The sequence below is a fragment of the Pseudorasbora parva genome, chromosome 20 (assembly GCF_024679245.1).
Source record: "Pseudorasbora parva isolate DD20220531a chromosome 20, ASM2467924v1, whole genome shotgun sequence".
In the NCBI taxonomy this organism is placed as follows: Eukaryota; Metazoa; Chordata; class Actinopteri; order Cypriniformes; family Gobionidae; genus Pseudorasbora; species Pseudorasbora parva.
This window is the reverse complement of record NC_090191.1, coordinates 34,154,198-34,174,243: the sequence shown is the minus strand read 5'-3', so window position 1 is coordinate 34,174,243 and position 20,046 is coordinate 34,154,198. Positions and strand designations below refer to the sequence as shown.

Sequence of the window (20,046 nt, the reverse complement as noted above, 5' to 3'; positions counted from 1 at the left end):
CTGAACTTTGCAAGAAGGTAGCTCTCCAGGAACAGGATTTAGCATCCTTGCTGTAATGTGTTACTCTTCCAATAGATAGAGGGCAGCAAAACATTCATGATACGAGCCGATAAACGCCTCATCCTTGACAGGAGAGAGTGTCTCAATGTTGAACGCTTACTGGAACAGAACTTGTTCACTTATTTATTTTAATAAAAAAAACTGAATGATTTTTGGTCAAACTGACATTTTATTGTACTAAAATGTTTTGGCAAAAAAGTCTGATTAAACAAATGAAGCTCAATGGCAGTCAGCAACATAGTGCTTCATAATAAAATGAAGTGTTGAGAGATTTTAAGTTATATTAACAACCATTACAAGTGACAAATTGCATGATTTGTCAACAATAAATTAAGAAGAGACATTTTGAATATCTGCATAATGACAATACATGACACTTCAGTTGGTATGAGTTACCGGTGACATTTTTAGCCTTCTGTATACGCAAGATAGTTCATCCTGGTCACTGCTCTCAGAAGAATACAATCCAGTTTGTTGAAAACACCACCACTCCTGCTTGTGTGAGAAGAACATTTCAGAGGCTATTACACTCCAGTGCACTTTACTGTTCTCTTACACCATTTTCTGTTCATACAGAACTTCACTGAGGCTCCATCTTCACTCACAACCTATAGACCAGTTCAAGTTTTAACCAGTTCCACCAACATCTGTCCACAGTAAGGGCTGAATAACCACAGAAATCCATCTCATATAAGATCAGATGTTCACAGATTAAATATCTGCAGAGGTCCCAGCAGCAGATCATGTTCCAGCAGCTCGCAGACCCTGTTTCTGCATGACATTCCAGAGTTTGTGGAGGTTGGACTGAGTGATGAGGTCGTCTGGTTTGAGCTGCAGCGCGCGGAGGTAGTTACTCTCAGCTTCCTTCAGCTTCCCATTAAGGTGGAGGATGGCTCCGAGGTTCATCAGAGCTGCTGGATGCTGGGAGAGTGAGAAAAGCAGACACAAAAAGAGTAAATCTTGAATGGTTATAGAATTAGGTAAGAAAAAAAAGAACATTCTAAAAGAGCAGATGCAATATGATGGAAGACAAATCTAAGGTTTGCAATTATAATGCATGTAGAAGATGCAATAATTGTGCTATATCTATAACATCTAAGATCTATAACATCTGTATCTATAACATCTAACAAAGTGGCTGAAAAAGGTACTTACATCAGGTCTTAAATCAGCTGCCTTCCCATAATACCTTTCAGCTGCCTCATTCAGACTGGCCTGTCTGTGGATAAACACACACATTAGAACCTATAAGTTATTATGAATATTATTGAGTGCTGGCCCAAGCAAATGGCTTTCTAAATACTAGTGCGGCTGTAATTTCTCTTATAATGATCTTCTCACATCAAAATAAATTAGAATTAGATTTAGCGAAGCTGTAGGTATACACAATATATGTCTATGTATTTATTTGGCAAGCAGCTGTGCAATAAGCAGAATAATGCAAACTCATCTAGTCATTACCACAAAAAATTGTCCACCTACAATACACCTGAAGCAAAAGATTGCAGATATAGCCAAGTGAATGTTTGACAGATACACACCGGAGCATATGAGCAGCGCTGAACACCACGTCAAACTCAGAAGTGTCCAGCTCTGCAGCTTTCTGAGCCATTACTGCTGCCTCTCCCAGACGAGACTCTTCCAACAGAAACTGACCTGAGAGAGAGAGAGAGAGAGAGAGAGAGAGAGAGAGAGAGAGAGAGAGAGAGAGAGAGAGAGAGAGAGAGAGAGAGAGAGAGAGAGAGAGAGAGAGAGAGAGAGAGAGAGAGAGAGAGAGAGAGAGAGAGAGAGAGAGAGAGACACAAAGGAGATCACAGGATGGAAACCAACTCAAACACAGCAGGCCAGAAGCCCACAGTTTGAACAGTCGAAGATCAGATATGCAGAACACGCAGCCAAAATCAGAGAGACACAAAGACAAAGAGGGTTAGAGTAGAGGATAAGGGAGGACATGAGGCACAATTAACCTCTACTGAAGTTTACTAAATGTATGTTTTCAATTTTTATTCAACTCAACACTATATTGCCCCGAGTTGGCCCACCCTTTGCAGCTATAACAGCTTCAACTCTTCTGGCAAAGCTTTCCACAAGGTTTAGGAGTGTGTTTATGGTAATTTTTGACCATTCATCAAGAAGCGCAATTGGGGTCAGGCACTGATGTTGGATGAGACGGTGTTCTATTAGGTTATGTCAGGACTTTGTACAGGCCAGTCAAGTTCCTCCACACAGAACTCTCTCATCCATGTCTTTATGGACATTGCTTTGTCATCTTTCCAATTTTGTCATGTTGGAACAGGAAGGGGCCATCCACAAACTGTTCCAACAAAATTGTGAGCATGAAATTGTCTAACATATATTGGTATGCTGAAGCTTTAAAAGTTCCTTTCACTGGAACTATGGGGCCTGGAAAAACACACACACACACTCCCCCTCCACCAAACTTTACACTTGGCACAATGCAGGCAGGCAAGTACCGTATATATATAAATGATAAATTATATAATGAGATATATATATATATATATATATATATATATATATATATATATATATATATATATATATATATATATATATATATATTTAAAGTAATTTGAGGGCTTGATCAATAACATTAGAAGAGGATCGATTCAGATCCTACCGTAATGCATATAGCAGTTTCCTCTAGCTGGATCCAGCTCTATTGCCTTCAGGAAATAACGCTCTGCTTCAAACTTCTGTCCCTGTGGAGAAATTAAGAAATAATTACACCTTCACCCACCGTTACAAAAAAAGGACACATTCGTAAACGGATCCTTTAAATTTGCGCTATATATGATGTTAGATGTTATCAAAGTGTGGGAAAGTACACTTTTCTCCATGCTGATGTGCAATTGTCTCACTTTCTTTACAGTTCAGTGCTGATTGCTTCCATGTCGGTGTTACCTTTGCAAACGTTCTTGTCATAAGCAGCGAGGTTATATTAGACTTGCTTCACTGAACAGATTTGTGGCAAACACTTCAGATAAGAGGATAAAGAAATACCTTGAAAAGCTGTAGCATTTCATGCTCTCCTTGGCTACGGTTCCTGATAAGCATTGAACTATGTCCAAGAGCATTTATCAAATGTATAGGCCTATAATATTTGAAGTCAAGGTTTCAAAAACCACTAAATAGCTGCAGATTTGAATCCAAAAGAGTAAATACAAAACAAGCTATTGTTTTAGCCCCAGACCTCGATTTAATCTGTTGACTAAAGCGTTAAATTAGCTTTTTGAGGACATATTTTCAATTTAAAACAAACCTTCAAGTTCAAAAACAGACTGCTAAACTCTATACAAGGCTAAACAGAAAAGGAAACAGCATCTGAATCTTTCACTTTTGGACGTCTGATTGACGCTTTTGTGAGGTATATCATGACATAACTTTAGTCATTTGTCTGATGCTGTTCTGACCGTCTGTCACAGAATAACCCAGCTAATACACCACAGTTCTTTGACAGGTGGTCAAAAGTTCACCAATAACCTGTTTTCAAGGAAAGAGTAATTGAATTAAGCACGGTGCTTGAGGGGTAATAACCGGTTTTAATCTACGTGTATTAAGTGGACAGGCCATGTGGGGGTTGATGGTGGGATGGAGGGATTTTAAAGTGAGCAAACAGGTTTGAGGCAACAGTCTGGACTCTTGACCAGCCGTGCCGAGACACAAACCCAAATCAGATTAGGAGGAGGATATGAGATATCGTCCTGAGGGGGATGCAGCTGCTCGACCTTTCTTCATCACCCCTCTCCATTTACATCATGGTGGTCAGAGAGGAAAATATCACAGCAATGGTTATTTCTAATGCAGGGAGAGATTGGGTAGTGAAAGGGGTGGAATAAATATGGTTTTACTATCAACAAAATGTTGATGTCAGATGTTTTTGTGTCAATGTTCCTCTCAAGGACAAAGCAATTATTTCTTTCCTCAGCACTAAGAGTCTCATGAAGGGTCATCTGTAGCTCAATTTTTTTAATAACCAGATATATTTGGATACTTTCCACTTGATATCCCTATTTGTAGTTTGAAATCAAACTGAATTGATTTAATATTTATTACAAATATTTATTATATTTTCACAAATCAGGTTTTTACATTCATACTGAAAATTCAGCAACCACAATGAGTCAAAAATACAGCAGCAAAAGTCTGAGACCATGAGAATACTACTACTACTACTACTACAAAAATAGAAGCATTTTCACTAGTGGTATTATATTATATTATTAATGATGGATGGATGGATGGATGGATGGATGGATGGATGGATGGATGGATGGATGGATGGATGGATGGATGGATGGATGGATGGATGGATGGGTGGAATTCATGATAAACAAACAAATAAAGAAACACAATGTTTGTTTGTTTTTTATTTAAAGATTCCATTTTGAAAGTTTTTCAATGTGGTCTCAGACTTTCAGGTCCCACTTCTATGTTTGTGACAGAAGAAAAGCATACAAAAACAAAAGGGTAATAATGCACTCGTCAGGCTGACTCCTCACCATGATAGACAGCAGTTTTCCATAGGTCAGGTGGGCAGGAACATGGTCGGGTTTGGCCTTCAGTGACTCTCTGTACCAGTGTCCCGCCTCCTCTAGATTATTCAGCCTCATATACGCCTCACCTGTGGGTGAGAGAAGTCAGAAGTCAGAAGGACATCTAACATTACATAGAATTCCCTGGACTTCTTGCCAACAAATCAAATTTAGAGAATAGCATATGTCATAGTATAAGTTGGAGGAGTTACGGAAGGTTGTTGCTTATAGTTGATTTGCATATATAAAAGCTTCAGGAGAACGGTGTTAAAAATGTTCTAAACTGCCTGATGTCCAAAAAACAATAGTCCATCATGGTATGAGACTGATAAAGACAGTTGTGGTCTTCTTCATACAATCTTAGAGTGACACAGAAAACTTAAATGCAAGTTCTACCTGCTATGCTAAGGTCATGGGCATGAGTCCAATGAAACGCATATACTAATAAAATGTACAACTTGAATGGACTCTAAAGTCACTTTGGAAGCGTCTGCCAAAAGTATAAATGTAAAGTCATCACATATCCGGATACTGCTTCAGTAATGCAAGGACACATTATCTGTGTGTCAGATTCCAGTCACATCTCCAGACGTCTGTTTTCATCCTAACAGGAGTAGAGGAGGAGTGTTGTGGCATATTACGGCAAAGAAAAAAATCGTTTGTAATGGTTTAACAAGTAAAGGTTTATTTTATTTCACTTCTCTTTTTATAGTGCGTTATACAATATAAAAAGCGTCAAAGCAGCTTTACATTAATAAACAGGTAAGTAACATAATTAATGATGCGAAGCAGACATCATCAAATATGAAATACGAGACATTCAAATTCTGCTGTAAAGCACATGTAGCAAAATACTGTCATTAAAGTGAGTTGTAACACTAAAACATATTTTAGGTCATATTTTAAGTTTTAAATGAAACTAGAGAGTTAGATGAGGTTTAATTAGGTTGTCTTTAAAAACCAAGCTCTGCTGGTAAGTCTCAAATATATTGCAAATACATCTGAATGCATTTCAACTGAGAAATAAACACTGACCCATCATGTTGTACAAACTCTGCGGTGCGAACTGTCGTGGCATCTTTTGCACAGCCTCTTTATAAATGGTCAGTGCCTCCTACAGATAACAAACAAAAAAAACCTGTAATAATGTGACAAAAGGAACTGTAAAGTGTGAACAACCAACAATTCATTGAAGACCATCATTACATCCATCTAAACTGGGTTATGCATGCAGATTTCAACGAATACTGAATGAATAACGGAGCTGTACCTCATGCTGGCCCTGCTCATGAAGCAGCTTGCCCAGGTTGTACAAGCAGCTGGTGACGGAGCTCTTGTGGGCGTGAGGGTCCTTAAGGTTTTCATCTGGGATGTCTGCGCAAGTGTGGAAGGTGCGCTTGGCCTCTTCGATATTCCCCTGGGAGACCAGGATGATGCCCACGTTCAAGTATGCAGCTGTGAAAAACAGGACACAACAATAGACTCGCTCTGATGGTCAAAATGGTGAAATAAGTGAAGCTGAAGAGCTGAACTCACAGGCCAGAGTCGGTCTGCTCCCAATGGCCAGTTTATAGTAATGGAGAGCTTCAGAGAATCGCTCGCTCTCCTGCAGCAGCAAGCCACTGGATGAAATGAAAGCATATAAAGGTTTTAGGTTTGAGAAATAATATGTGAAGTCTGAACGTGAGTTTGTGCGAGGACCAGAAAGTGACAATGAAACGTTGAGGTTTCTGCTCCTCTCCAGGGTTAATTAGTGTTAGAGGCGTCTTAAGCTGCCCCTTAAGCCTGCAAATCAGGACTAATGAAATCCCAGTCTCAAACACACACACACACACACACAAGCCCTGAGAGAGATATGGCAGGCAAACACTTCCACTGCTTCTCAACCTCCCACTCTAGTTTTCTGAATGCCAAGCATGTCTTCCCCCACAAAGTATATATTACTTTTTTATGTATTTTTTTATTTTGGAGCCATCCTTATCAGAATGAAATGCACCGTGTTAAAAATGAATGATATAAATGGCACATATCCAATATTTTGGCACATATGTTAATGTCTGCTGCCCTGCAAAAGTCTTGTTCATTGGATTATGTCCGTTTCCATGGAAAACTGGCTCAGATAAAGTGCTCTATGACCTTGACAAATTCAACACCCCAAATGTTGTCCTTCGCACAGAAAACACTATGAAGAAAACAGTGAGGGAGCTGTGGCGTGTAGTCAACTCTTTGTTTGCTTATTTCTAGACAAAGATAAAATTAAGTTATAAAAATTTTAAAAACTTGGTTTGATATGACTTTTTCCATATTATTTAAAGCAACAACATTTAGACTTAAGTGTGGCCTAGGCATAAAAAAAGTCAAATTTGATGTACTCACAGGTTGTAAAGCATATCTGCCATATTGCCCCGGTAATAAAGAGCATTTCTATATGCTCTCTCTGCCTCAGCCATCTGTCCCTGGTTCTTCAGGACATTACCCAAGTTACCCCAAGCTGAGATAAAAAAAGTTAAAGAAATTGTCCTTGTGTATTCATTTTGGTCGCAGCTATCACATTATTTCTGATATTGCAGAATACAAGTTCTTTAAACTCACCTTTAGCAGGGTTTACAGCAATGCCAGACCTGTACAGCATCTCCTCGCTCTGCCAGTCCTGGTTCCTCCTCACAGTCTTCAGGCTGTAGAGAAGCAACAGGACCGTGGCACAGCTCAGCAGGAGAGCTCTAGAGCATCTCGACTTACAGTGCATGAACATGCTCCTAAACCCAATAGTCACGAGCAGACAGAAGCCCATACTGGGGATGTACAGCACTCGCTCGGCCACTACAAAGCCCACGTAGAAGAACATGTTAGTTGCTGGGAGGAAGGGCAAAACCAGCAGCCCGAGGGAAAAGACCACTACGTTTTCCGTGGCTGGGAGGGATTTTTGAGGGGTCTTGAGAGGTTTGTGATAACCATTTCTTTTAGGCGAGTGTGAGTCCCTGTAGTGATTGTCATTGTGATTATGACTGTATCCGTTAGTAGCAGACTTTCCATTGTTCATATATGATTTTCCATTGGATTCACTGATTTTCGTGGACTGTAGCAGTGGGCTTCTCAGGCCAAACCATGCCAGGAGAGCAAATCCCGAGTAAAACATAACTGACTGGAAGTTCCTCCAATCACCAAAGGCTCTGAGCAGAGGAACGGCATCCATTGACCAATCAAAGCTGAGTTTGTCAGGACAGAGGAGGAGCCAGGCATTGACAGCTGGCAGATACAGGAACGTAAGTGCTCTGGTCAGGACGTGAGGCGAGTCGGCTGCTGGGTTATCCGAGTTGGAGAAGTTCGGTGGCTTGTTGCCCATCCAGTAAAATCGAGCTGCAAGCAAAATTATCCCCCAACCAACCAGCCAGGCTAAACTGACCAACAAGTTCATGTTCCTCCTCTGGAAATGAAGAGAACAAAATGGATCAGTCAGTTCACACTCTTATATTACTTTTACATTATGACTTATTTAATTTGTACATTAACAAGGTTTAACAGTGGACATACATTTTTTTGGATTTCAGATTTTTTTTATTAATGTAAATTCCCACCACAATGTAATTTCCACCACATCTAATGGTCAAAATTATATAAACATTTCTGGAAGTCTATTCTAAGATGTTTTAGGTCTAATTTCAAAGCTTGCATTTTATGTATCATAAATACAAAATTTCCACTTGATTGGAAGTGATGCAAAATAAAAAGATTATGCTCAGAACTGATATTTTTCTTGATTTTTTTCAAGCACGCTCTTCACTGACACTGTTGTCGCTTTGTAAATATTATGTTATGTTTTACATTTATGTCACTGTTTGTTTACCATAATTTTACATAATATAAACTATTACCTATTTTAAGGATTGAATATTTTCAAATGTCAAATGTTAAAACGTGTACATAAAAAAAGATGAAAGCTAGCAAAAAATATGATGAAAGCTTGTTTCCTAAACATTTCCTAAGACCATGAAACACATTTTAAAAATGTGTATTTTATTTTCAAAAATAATAAATAAAAGACATCATCCCTCGGTGCATAAAACGACCAGGAAAAAAACCTCCATTTTGCATTTATACTGCACACTTAACAGTCCTCCGAGCGAAAGAGAAAAATCTTTTCTTGTATAATTGCCTCTTTGGGCACAGCATGACTATTGACAGAGTGCATTCTGGGGAAGCCAAGCTCAAAGACTGGGGAAATTAGATGCCACAAATATCGATTCATTTATTTCACAGACAATGGGTCAGAAACGTATGGACTAAAGCCGCGATAGATCCTCTCCTTCCACTGAGCGTGACACTTCAATCTACGGTTCAGATATGGTTGAACTGAATGAGCTCTATTTCATCTGCTGTTTTTGTTCCTGCTTTTTTGTACCAAACTGTAAAATTAATCTTAGATTGAAAATACTATAATGACCTTACAACGATGATGTAAAGGACAATCATCAGACAAAAAGCAGTTATCTTCAATTTCATGGCAGTTTCCTTTAGTAAAATAAATGTTCATCTCTGATCATAAAATTTTATGTTTCAGTAAACACAAGCATAAAACACAACAAATGACCTCTGCATTCCATGCAAAATCCAGACAGAAATAGTCCGGGCGCTGGAGGATGGTGATGAACTGAACTCATTACGCTGCAGTTCCTTAAGAGGACAAAGGAGGAGTTCAGTGCACTCATAATGAGGACAGCTGAAGGTTTACAGTCTTCTCCATTGGAAAACCATCCAAATCTAATCAGAATCTTTCAGTTATTTTTTCTCCTAAATCATAAAGGATGTAGGAGAATCATAATATCTAGACCTTGTAATAATCTTACCCTGGAGGGCCAATGCAGTCCAGAGTTTAGCTCCAACCCTGATCAAACACACCTGAATATGCTAATCAATGTCTTCAGGATCATTAGAAAATCACAGGTGGGTGTGTTTGATCAGGGTTGGAGCTAAACTCCGCAGTGCATTTGCCCTCCAGGGTAAGATTTGAATAGCCCTGATCTAGACCATTAAACCTACTGCAGCCTAAACATAACAGATTATGCATTATTTAAGGTATTTAAGGAAATGTGAGATCCACACCATCATTTCACAGCTGAATTTCCCGTCGCGGCATAAATGCCAACACATTAATCAAATTGTTGACGGTTCACGAGCAAATCTTCCCACATGCGCGACATGAAGACAAATTATCCAATATATTGTGTCTCGTCATTGAATTACCTTAAATTGACTACGAAGCATTTCTTATGATGCTTGACAGATTAATTCAATTTTAATCAGTCCTCCAACTTTCTGATTTTCAGAATAAAGGCCAATTCACTGCATCGACAGACGCAGACCAATGCGGACAGTCAATTACAGTATGTCACTTCTCAACCCTACAAACAGAAAACACGTTCAATCAGCAAAAACAAGTGCCAGTCAAAACCAGACGAAGCGCCTGTTGCTATGTGTGAACTGGACTTTAGACAGGTTGACTGGTGGTTTGGAGATCCTGCGCTAGACCAGCCGCCGTGTGCACCACTGCTCTGCAGAAAAAGTGCAGAACGCATTCCACACAATCACCCTGAGCTTATCTTATCTCAGCCCGATTAGAGAGCAAATGGGATGAAAAATTGCCCTCTATCTGCATTGTGCGCTCGTATGGCCAACCTCAAAACTAATCTACAGCGTATTGTTTTAGACTCGCACCGCATTCGGCTCAAATCAAAGCAATATCATATATCAGGGGTGTTTGTAGCCTCTAGAATATCAATGAGGGCACCCTATCTGTTTTCATTACCCAGATACGCATTCATTACCACATAAATGTAAAGTCTGAGACGCGTGGCATATATGCAAAATCAGTTCCTCGTTGTTCAAAAACCATCCATTCTGCATTTAATGAGGCCCCAGTGAAACACAGAAAGCCAATGAGCCGATTTTACACCACGGGAATAGGAGTAAACGAGAAAGTGCTTTGAAAAAGAGAAAGAAAGGAAGTGAGGGCACGGTTTCCTCTCTTCCTCCTCATCCTCCTTTTTTCTCCCTCTGTTTGCGTTCCCATGCGCTCGTGGCCGTCTGGAGAGTTTGTAATCTCTCGCTGTCGCCCCTCTCCTGCACCTCATGATTACCAGCAAGAAAAGCCGGAGACACGGGCAGAGAGGCCATGATAAAGAGCCCAGATGTGCCACGGGGTTGGCATCTGTGTACAGAGTCTGGACCGGTAAGATTACTCTCGCGTTATTGTCTGAAATGGGGTGGAGGAGAGCTGCAAAAATTCCCATTTATCATCATATTGATAAAAAATGAGCATTTTAAGATTAGCTCTGCATATTATAACGAACAGATCATGAGTGTAAGTGTGATCATTTCCACGAAGTCATTGTACAGCTAAATGGAATTAAATGTCCAGTATTACTAGTTAATGGGATTTTCTGTCATGTAATACTTGCCTTTTGTCAGTTTAATAGGGTAATTCATTTTAACAAGTTAGGACAGTTTTTTTAAGGTAGACAGACACTAGACACTTCAAGACATTTTCCAAAACATTACAAGTAATACTTACTGTAAAGTAGCCTACCTTAAGTGATACTCAAATAAAATAAACAGATAAACATTATATCATTTATATTATTATAATTATAATATTAGCATGGCATTTCAATTTGCTAATTTCTAAAATAACACCTAATTTTAGGGGCTGTACCACGCCTCCAAAAGTGGTCGGGTGAACGGTTCCAAAGTTCATGTTACTGATATCTGGAGAAATAAACTTTCCTCTTTCTTCCTTGGTATCAAATATATGGCCACATGTCTATGTTAAAACATTTAAGCAGACATCAGAATTAATTAAATTTGATATAATCACGACAAAAGGAAGTGACTTTCCCGGTACCTGTAAAAACCATTTAAATGTAGTGATGATACAATAAATATTTTAAGTTCCAACAAGTTCAGATATCACTGTTTTAGAAATGTCCTGCACCTGACATGAAATTAAAAATTAGACTGATTTAAAAAAAAACAATATTATTTCCCTTTTATGCTGTTTTTTTGTCATTGAGACTGACTTAACTTACTTAAGTTTTATTTTAGCGTTACACTAAAACATTAAATCTGCAGTCCATAACTTTTTGCACTCTAGCGGTTAATAAACAGAACTGCATGCGTCTTGCGGAAGAACATTACAGCGGGAGCTACTTCTCTCTGTTCATGTCTATGGCGAGTCACGCAGGGACTGTGCTCCTCCGCAGCGGTTCCTACCAGTCTGGTTTGAAATAGTCCCAATATAAACACTTATTATGAGTGCACCATAATGATTCAGGGGAAGACAAAAACACGCTTTGGAAAATGGATTCATGTTGTACATTCTCAGATTTAAATAACTAATTTTCTAGGGTAAACGTCTGTTCACACCAAGAACGATAACTGTAAAGATAACTATAACGATAATAATATTAGCATCCACACCAACACTTGATAACTTTCAGTTTATTATAAGCATGCTGCAGTTTTGTCGTATGTCAAATGCCGTGTGGATTCTGATTGGCTGTCATTGTTTTTTATCTTCCATCAGCTGGAAAAAAATTATTCTGAAAGTGATTAAAATGATATTGTTTCTATGTGCGGTTATCATTATCCCTGTGATATGGTCTCTTTATATTTAGAACTAAACCTTTATCATTATATTTATTGTCCTTGGTGAACAGTCCTTTATTCTCAGATTTTTCTGTATTACAAAAACACAGGTTTTCCAGGATGAATAGGAGTTTCTGGTATTCAAGCTTTAATCTGAATTACATTTTAAACTAGACTAGACTTTGGCCGGTTAAGTTTCAGGACCTTGTTTCTACCCCACTCGTGGCCCCGTGTCATTTTCATTTGGATTTGGAGCAGATCCACATAATGAGAATCAGATCTCACCTTTAGCACCATCATTACTGCTTGCCGGAGTCGCAGGCGATGCACAACACAGAGGTCATAAACGGCTGACACGGCCAGAACAGTCACTCCCTGCTCCTTCCACAGCAAGGCCGCGGCGGCAGCACCCAGACTCCCGGCCAGCCACAGCACTGCCCGCCATACAACCCCGCTTGAGTGTGTCGCGGTGGGCCTGAGATGGCAGTATTGGGTGTAACAGAGCAGGGATAATAAGAAACAAAACGCTGCTCCCACATCTGCTCGCCCCACCACCCCAGCTACCGCTTCGGTGTGTATGGGATGAGAGGCGAAGAGCAGTCCCGCCAGCAGGTTCCACGGTCCTCCACCCAGTAGAAGACGACAAAATGCAGTGAAGAGTGCAGTGACACAGCAGTGCAGGCCCACGTTGAACAGGTGGTAGCCCCGGGGGTCCAGGCCACCCAGGATATAGTTGAGGCGGAAAGAGAGGGTGCAAAGGGGGCGGAAAGACTTGTGGCTGCCGCTGTGGGTGAGCAGCGTGCCCCAGAAGTCATCGTACAGGATGTTCGTCCATGGTGTGTCCGGTAGGAGGTCCTGGTTGGTTTTGATTGCTCGGCTAAAGATGGAGAGGGAATAAAGAGGTGACATGAAAAAGGGGTGCCATATTGCATGAAAAAGGCATTTAAGCAACATTAACAATAAATTACAGGCATGACAATTTTTTCTGTCATATGGGCATTTTTAATTGACATCTTCACAACTTTAAAAGACATTATCTCCCTCCATGAATCTGTCTATAACACACATACTTCACAAACAGAAACATTCAGAAGAATTCTGACTAAACCATCACTTGGATCTCAAGACTATTGTCTGTGTTTTAAGCAGTCATAAAATAATAAAATGTCACACACACACACACACACACACACAGTAATTATTATGCTTTCTTTCCCTCTATTAAGAACTGCAAATGGTAATGCAAAATGCCTGTGATCTTGATGTATTTCACAGTGCATTCAATAAAGCCATCACTATCCTGCTGTCCAGAAAGTGACAGTAGCACAATACATGCACTTTTTTAATGTGTTCGCCAGTTTAATGTATTCTTTTCATTCGTGATTGGCAATGATGTAGGAGGGGAGCTGATTTAAATATTTAAATTACAATGATTTCCAAAGGGCAAGATTGAGACGCCAGGCCGCATGGGAAATAAACACTGGCAGGTTTGCTTTATCGCTCAGAGTACAAAAGAATGAAAAGTGAGGCAAAACTAGTTTCATATAGTTATAAAAAATAAAATAAAAATGTAATAAAATAAAAAAAAGTCAGAGGGGAAATCTTACAATAGCTAAGGAAGTAATGTGGAATGCAATACACATCTAACAAAAAAAAGAACAATTACCCAAGGAAAAAAATCTACTTTTTCAGTCTGTGTTTTAGTGGCAGTTAATACATCAGGCCCTCAGCACAAGTGGAGCAGTTTCCTGTGACCCATATCTCTGTCTATAGAGTTCTCTGTGACTCAATGAGAATGCCTGCACTTGTTTTTAACTCAGGAAACGCAACGCTGGGAAAATGAAGAGATCCACGGCCGCCATCACGCTATGACCTCTGCAGTGAGGTCTGTCTCAACTTAAAACACTGATCATCACGTCAGATGATGCATACCACAAACGTTTTGCTTTGGCAATATAAAGAGTATATAGTTTAATTTTACAGAAATATTACTATAACACAACATTACTCTTCCTCATCACATTACAAGCATCTACATTGCCCTTTGTGCATTTCCACACAGTAAATAATTACATTTGTATAAATGGACCGCAGTGTTTGCAAACAATTGTGAATTATTAGCACTTATCTGGATTTATGTAGTTGTAGTGTGCATATCTGTTTAGAAGGTAATTGTGTTGTAACTGGGCCATTGCAAATCAGATTACTGTGAATATAGTTTGGTCCATTAAGAGTAGCTTTACTCTGAGGTCGTGATTTAAGGTATTAGCAAATATGTACTGCTCTATTAAAACTACTACAAACACACTCAGAAGCAAAGATGTAATTGAGAGAAAGAGAGACAAACAAATGTACCGTGTGTTTAGATTATGTGTGGTCCAATCAAATTTACATAACCGAAGATACTCACGGCTGTGACACCGACCACTTCAGTGTCTCCAAAATATTTAAGTTTTATGTTCAAATATTTAAGTCCTTATCAAGCCCAAAGATAAGCAGTGCCTGAAAAAACTGGTTGTTTTGAATCAGGCGGAGTTATGTATGAGATTTATCTGTGGACCTTGAGAAGGAAAAAAACATTTTCCTAAAATTGTCATTTGTCTCCTCGTAGGACTGGAAAAATTCTGTTGTATTGGAGTATCTATCCTTGCTCGGTGGCAATGCACTTCACAACACATACATTTAATGTTTTTGGCTTCTAGTGTTTATAATCTCTATAAATCACTTGTGAGTCGCCCTACAAAGCCACTCAGTCACTGAGAGTTCAGAAGGTTAATGCAGTTAAAATGTGAGGGCGTCTGGATGTGCAGTCATTATTCATTTCCAATGCAGCCGGAGCTATGAAAGTAATCAGATTAAGCGTTTAGTTAGGCTATAAGGTGACTTTGTATACTGACTGGATATTAAAGATGCAAAACATACTGTACCATTATCCAAATCAACTAAACGGTGGGTTAGCAAAACAACTAATACGTACAATATAAGGGACCCTGGACCACAAAACCAGTAATAAAGGTAAAAATATTTTTTATTATTATGAGATTTATACATCATGCATGAATAAATAAGCTTTCCATTGATGTATGGTGTTTTAGAATAGGACAATATTACGAGATACTATTTGAAAATCTGGAATCTGAGGATTGAACAACAACAAAAAATTAATAAAAAAAATTAAAATGACCTTTAAAGTGAAGTCCTTAGCAATGCATATTACTACAAATAATACATGTTTTTATACATTTACAGTAGGACATTTACAAAATACCTTGATTGAATGATCTATATTTATATTTAATATCCAATCTTCATATTGCGATGCTGATAAATAAAATAAATAATGAAATAAATACAAATAATTAAAATGAAATACAAATAAATTCAATAATAATTCAATTAAATATCAAATAAAATATACAAATAAAATATGAAAAACAACAGTAAGAATTTATATTTATAAGAAAAATCAGAGAGGTTATTCGAACAGATTAGTGCAAACAAAGCACTGAAGAGGGATGGAGTGGCTTTGAATCCCTGCACAGGGAAACATGGCTGTGGTGTTAATCTGACGCTAACAGGATTACAGGCAAATCATAGAGCCAGAGTGTTTTAGGGGCACAGCTGGGGGACAAGGTCTTAATCATTTTAAACCTGTACCAACAGAGATGTGTGCAAGACAAAACACAAGAGATGTGCAATCCTAGTGTTTGTGGTTTTAACAAACCAAGTAATGAAAAGCAATTAACTTTTCTTAGAAAATAAATGAACTAAAATAACTACCATTGAACTAAACAAGAAGCATTAACTGTAAATACTGATGTTTTTCCAACAGAATCAAGCAAATCCCATTTGAAGTCTTTACAACCACATTTTGGCAAGTATTCATAAGCTTTCTATAGAAAACAATTATGGGGAAAATTGGCATCAGCTTTAAACAGCACGCTCATAAATGTCACTGCATTCACAAATTATGGATTTGTTTTATTTAATTCATACTGGCAGGAGTTCCCAACTTGTTTTTGCAGAGACCAAGTGTAAAAACACTCATTAGCCAAAAAAGTAAAGTATAAGATGGTGTTTTAATATGCTCCACAACACACATTTTTCATACGTTGCATTCACGATTTCTTGATATATGAGATTTTTAAGGGTTTAAAGTATTCACACCACGCAACCCATATTTTAGTGGTTGAGGAGACGGGGTACACAACATCTGATATAAATCATAAACTCATTATAGCAGAAATGCCTGATCCTACCGATCCCTTCTCCCATATGACTTCTGGCTATAACATCACTACAACAAATCACTGTGCGCTCCACTTTTAATCAGCCAGCCTCAAGATCAACTGTCATCCGTCTGAAATGCAACATATACATTACCAGTCAAATTACCAAATTGATGTTTCTTGTGATCTGAAAGTGTATGCTTAAATGCTTGAAATTAGATTTGTAGGCAGTAAGAATTGAATTACATGAATAAAGTTTGGTCACAACATGTTACAAATTGAAGTATGGGAATGATTTCAGTATTAATTGTATTGTACTGACAGACAGTGCAGCACTACACAGTTAAATGGAATATTTCATCCATCAATAATACATTTAGTGCCGCCGTCCATCAATTTACACTATATTACTAAAAGTTTTGGGACTCCTGCCTTTACATGAACTTTAATAACAACCCATTCTAAATCCATAAGGTTTAAAATGAAGTTAACCCACCCTTTGCAGCTATAATAGCTTCAACTCTTCTGGGAAGGCTTTCCACAAGGTTTAGAAGTGTTTTTATGGGAATTTTTGTCCATTCTTCTAGAAGCACATTGGGGTCAGGCACTGATGTTGGACGAGAAGGCCTGGCTCTCAGTCTCAACTCTACATTAGAATTCAGAAAATATTTTGGAAGAATAAGATACTTTATATTGCCTACAAATCAAATTTCAAGCATTTTAGCATAAGCTTTCAACACTGTGATGTCCATTAAAAACTATGATTTCATAATCCGTCCTAGGGCTGGGCGATATGACGAAATATATCGTCTGGACGATAGAAAATGTCTATCGTTTTATATAAGGCTCTATCGCTTACGCCACGATAAGGCGTTTATGGCAGAATTTTACGTCAAGATGCACCTCACGCCACGGCATGCAATACATAAACGCGCTCCCTCTGTCTCTCTCTCGCTCTCTCACTCACACACACACGCGCTGCCGCCTCCCTTCCACTCACGTCACTTTTTTAAAATCCCCCACAGCGCGAAACACGAGTCCCGCAAACGCGCCGCAGAGGAGCTTGTTTGTAATCAGAGGACAAATGGCTCCTTAGTTTCGAAATGGTTTGGGTACAAGGTGATCGCGTTGAAAATAAAGGCGTTTGTCCAGCCTTAGAAGCTCATTTGAATCATTGCCGCGGCTCATTTAAGAAAATGACAGCTCCGAAGAGACGCCGCTTTAGTTTGAGGTAACGTTACTGCTAACAATAATAAAGAAAGACGATCAACACCTTATGTGTTACCACTGAAATGAAGATGTAATATATTTCCAAATGTAAGCCCATCTTATGCGGAATGCACGCTTCATACTGTCGTCTGCTCTGGCTCTAACCTCGAGTGTTTACTTTTTGCAAACCTTGTGAGCGCGCAAACCCAAACGCTGTGACCTCGCGCCAAATGTTTTTATTGGTTTATTAAGTACAAACAGGCGAGTTATGAAAAATTGAGTGCGAGGGATATGTTCAATCACACAAAAAGATTTTGGAATGAGACGGCCAACTGTAGAAGCGTTTAGTCCACTGTCTATAATAGCCTAATTTAGTGATCACTTTTTTATTTATTTTAACCGACAACTTTGATCGGTTAACGTTGATACGGTCCGCCATCGGTCAAACGGTCATCGGTAAACATCCCTAGGCAGGTGTTAACTTTACTAACAGTCTTGCTTTAAAAAAAGGTTTTAAATAAAATAAAAATGTAGTCCATACTACCTTTATTTGTTTGTATATCATTTCAAACTGCATTTCCACATTGCAATTTTGTATAGACTATTCATAAACTGAATTAATAGAAAGGTTGCTATATCGTTATGTATATCGTTATCGGGATATCAAATGAGCTATATCGGGATATGAAATTTTGGCCATATCGCCCAGCCCTAATCCGTCCTACACCAGACTTTACACTTGGCACAATGCAGTCAGGCCAGAACCGTTCTCCTGGCAACCAACAAACCCAGACATTTGTGATTCGTCATTCCAGAAAACATGTCACCACTGCTTTACACCACTCCATCTGACGCTTTGCATTGCACTTGGTGATGTAAGGCTTGGATGCAGCTGCTCGGCCATGGATACCCATACCATGAAGCTCTCTAAACACTGTTCTTAAGCTATTCTTAAAGACACATGAAGTTTGGAGGTCTGTAGATGCAGACTGCAGAAAGATGGCGACTTCTGTGCACTGTGTGCCTCAGCATGCGCTGACCCCACTCTGAGATTTTACGTGGCCCACTTCGAGGCAGAGTTTCTGTTGTTCCCAATTGCTTATATTTTGTTATAATACCACTAACAGTTGACCGTGGTGGAATATTAAGTAGTGAGGACATTTTACGAATGGATTTATTGCACAAGACTGTCAACCTATCATCACAGTACCACACTTGAATTCACTGAGCTCCTGAGAGCGACCCTGTTTGTAGAAGCGTCTACATGCCTAGGTGCTTGATTTTACATACCTGTGGCCATGGAAGGGACTGGAACACCCGAATTCAATGATTTGGAAGGGTGTCCCAATACTTCTGGCAAAATAGTGTGCATTCATGTTAAAGGCATCTATTATAAGGTCATGCAGTTAACAAAAGCCAAACTTAAGTAAAGAGGCAGTGATCAAAGCCACCAGGCACTCACAGCTGGTCAGATGTTAAAGCCAACTCTGGCATGAGCTTTTAACTAGTCCAAGATCTTGATTAAGATTTTTCCCTCTTGTCTACTGGAACCCATTCATGAGGGCAAAAATGTATAACAGCCAATCAGAGAACACATACTTTTTGTCCACCCATTGAAGGCGCAGGCCAAGTGGGGTGGAGCAGGGAAAAAGCAGTGTCCTTCAGAGCTGGAGTCTTTCATCTACTCAGAGAATACTTCCTGATTAGCTCAACAACAGCTACAGCAACAACTTAAAAGAACACAAAACACTGCAGGTCAACGACAATGTAATACCCACGTCATTATACAAAATTGTGTCCTCATAAATCATATAAACAAGCACACATCAAAACAACATTTAATTTTTTTTTCTTAAGAAAAGGTGCAAAGTGGAATTTCCCAGATTTAAAACCCAAAACAATATTTTTGCACATAAATAAATAATGATTAAACTAGGCATCAGAAAAGTTCCCACAAACTAAGAACTCATATACTGTATCTATTCTGCTTTTTTTAGCATACAGAATGCTCAAATTCAAAATCTTAACTGTACATAAAAATAAAAAAGCTGTGTCAAGCACTGATGGCCCTCACACAAACACCACTGACTTACGATCATTTTGAACAGACAGTGAGTATCTGCGATACTTCTCACTTTGACAATTGACCTGAAAGCTTCTCTCACCACACCAGAACTGACATTGATCTCCAGTATGAGCCATCTGGGCTACTCCCGAGCGATGTCGTGCTAATGGATTAGCCATTTCCCTCAGCACAAAGAAGTCTTGTTAGCTCAATGATGGATGAAGTCCATAAGAAACCCAGTGGCAGAGGAAGCCACAGAGAAAGCTGCAGTTAAAGAAATCAATGT

The 20,046-nt window shown here is 39.0% G+C and overlaps 1 protein-coding gene across 2 annotated transcripts in view; it reads right to left on the bottom strand.

The window, feature by feature from the left end:
• Positions 1–206: 206 nt before the first annotated feature.
• tmtc2a (transmembrane O-mannosyltransferase targeting cadherins 2a) overlaps positions 207–20,046 on the bottom strand; it is a 37,174-nt gene continuing 17,334 nt past the window's right edge. For both annotated transcript variants that reach the window (XM_067428124.1, XM_067428125.1), the window contains exons 2-12: positions 12,543–13,134; positions 7,209–8,040; positions 6,993–7,107; positions 6,153–6,238; positions 5,887–6,071; positions 5,652–5,730; positions 4,584–4,705; positions 2,702–2,783; positions 1,602–1,716; positions 1,216–1,279; positions 207–981 (exon numbers count right to left, since the gene is read on the bottom strand). In XM_067428124.1, the coding sequence (XP_067284225.1) occupies positions 802–981; positions 1,216–1,279; positions 1,602–1,716; positions 2,702–2,783; positions 4,584–4,705; positions 5,652–5,730; positions 5,887–6,071; positions 6,153–6,238; positions 6,993–7,107; positions 7,209–8,040; positions 12,543–13,134 (2,452 nt within the window). In that variant the 3' untranslated portion in view covers positions 207–801. The remainder of the gene's footprint in view (positions 982–1,215; positions 1,280–1,601; positions 1,717–2,701; positions 2,784–4,583; positions 4,706–5,651; positions 5,731–5,886; positions 6,072–6,152; positions 6,239–6,992; positions 7,108–7,208; positions 8,041–12,542; positions 13,135–20,046) is intronic.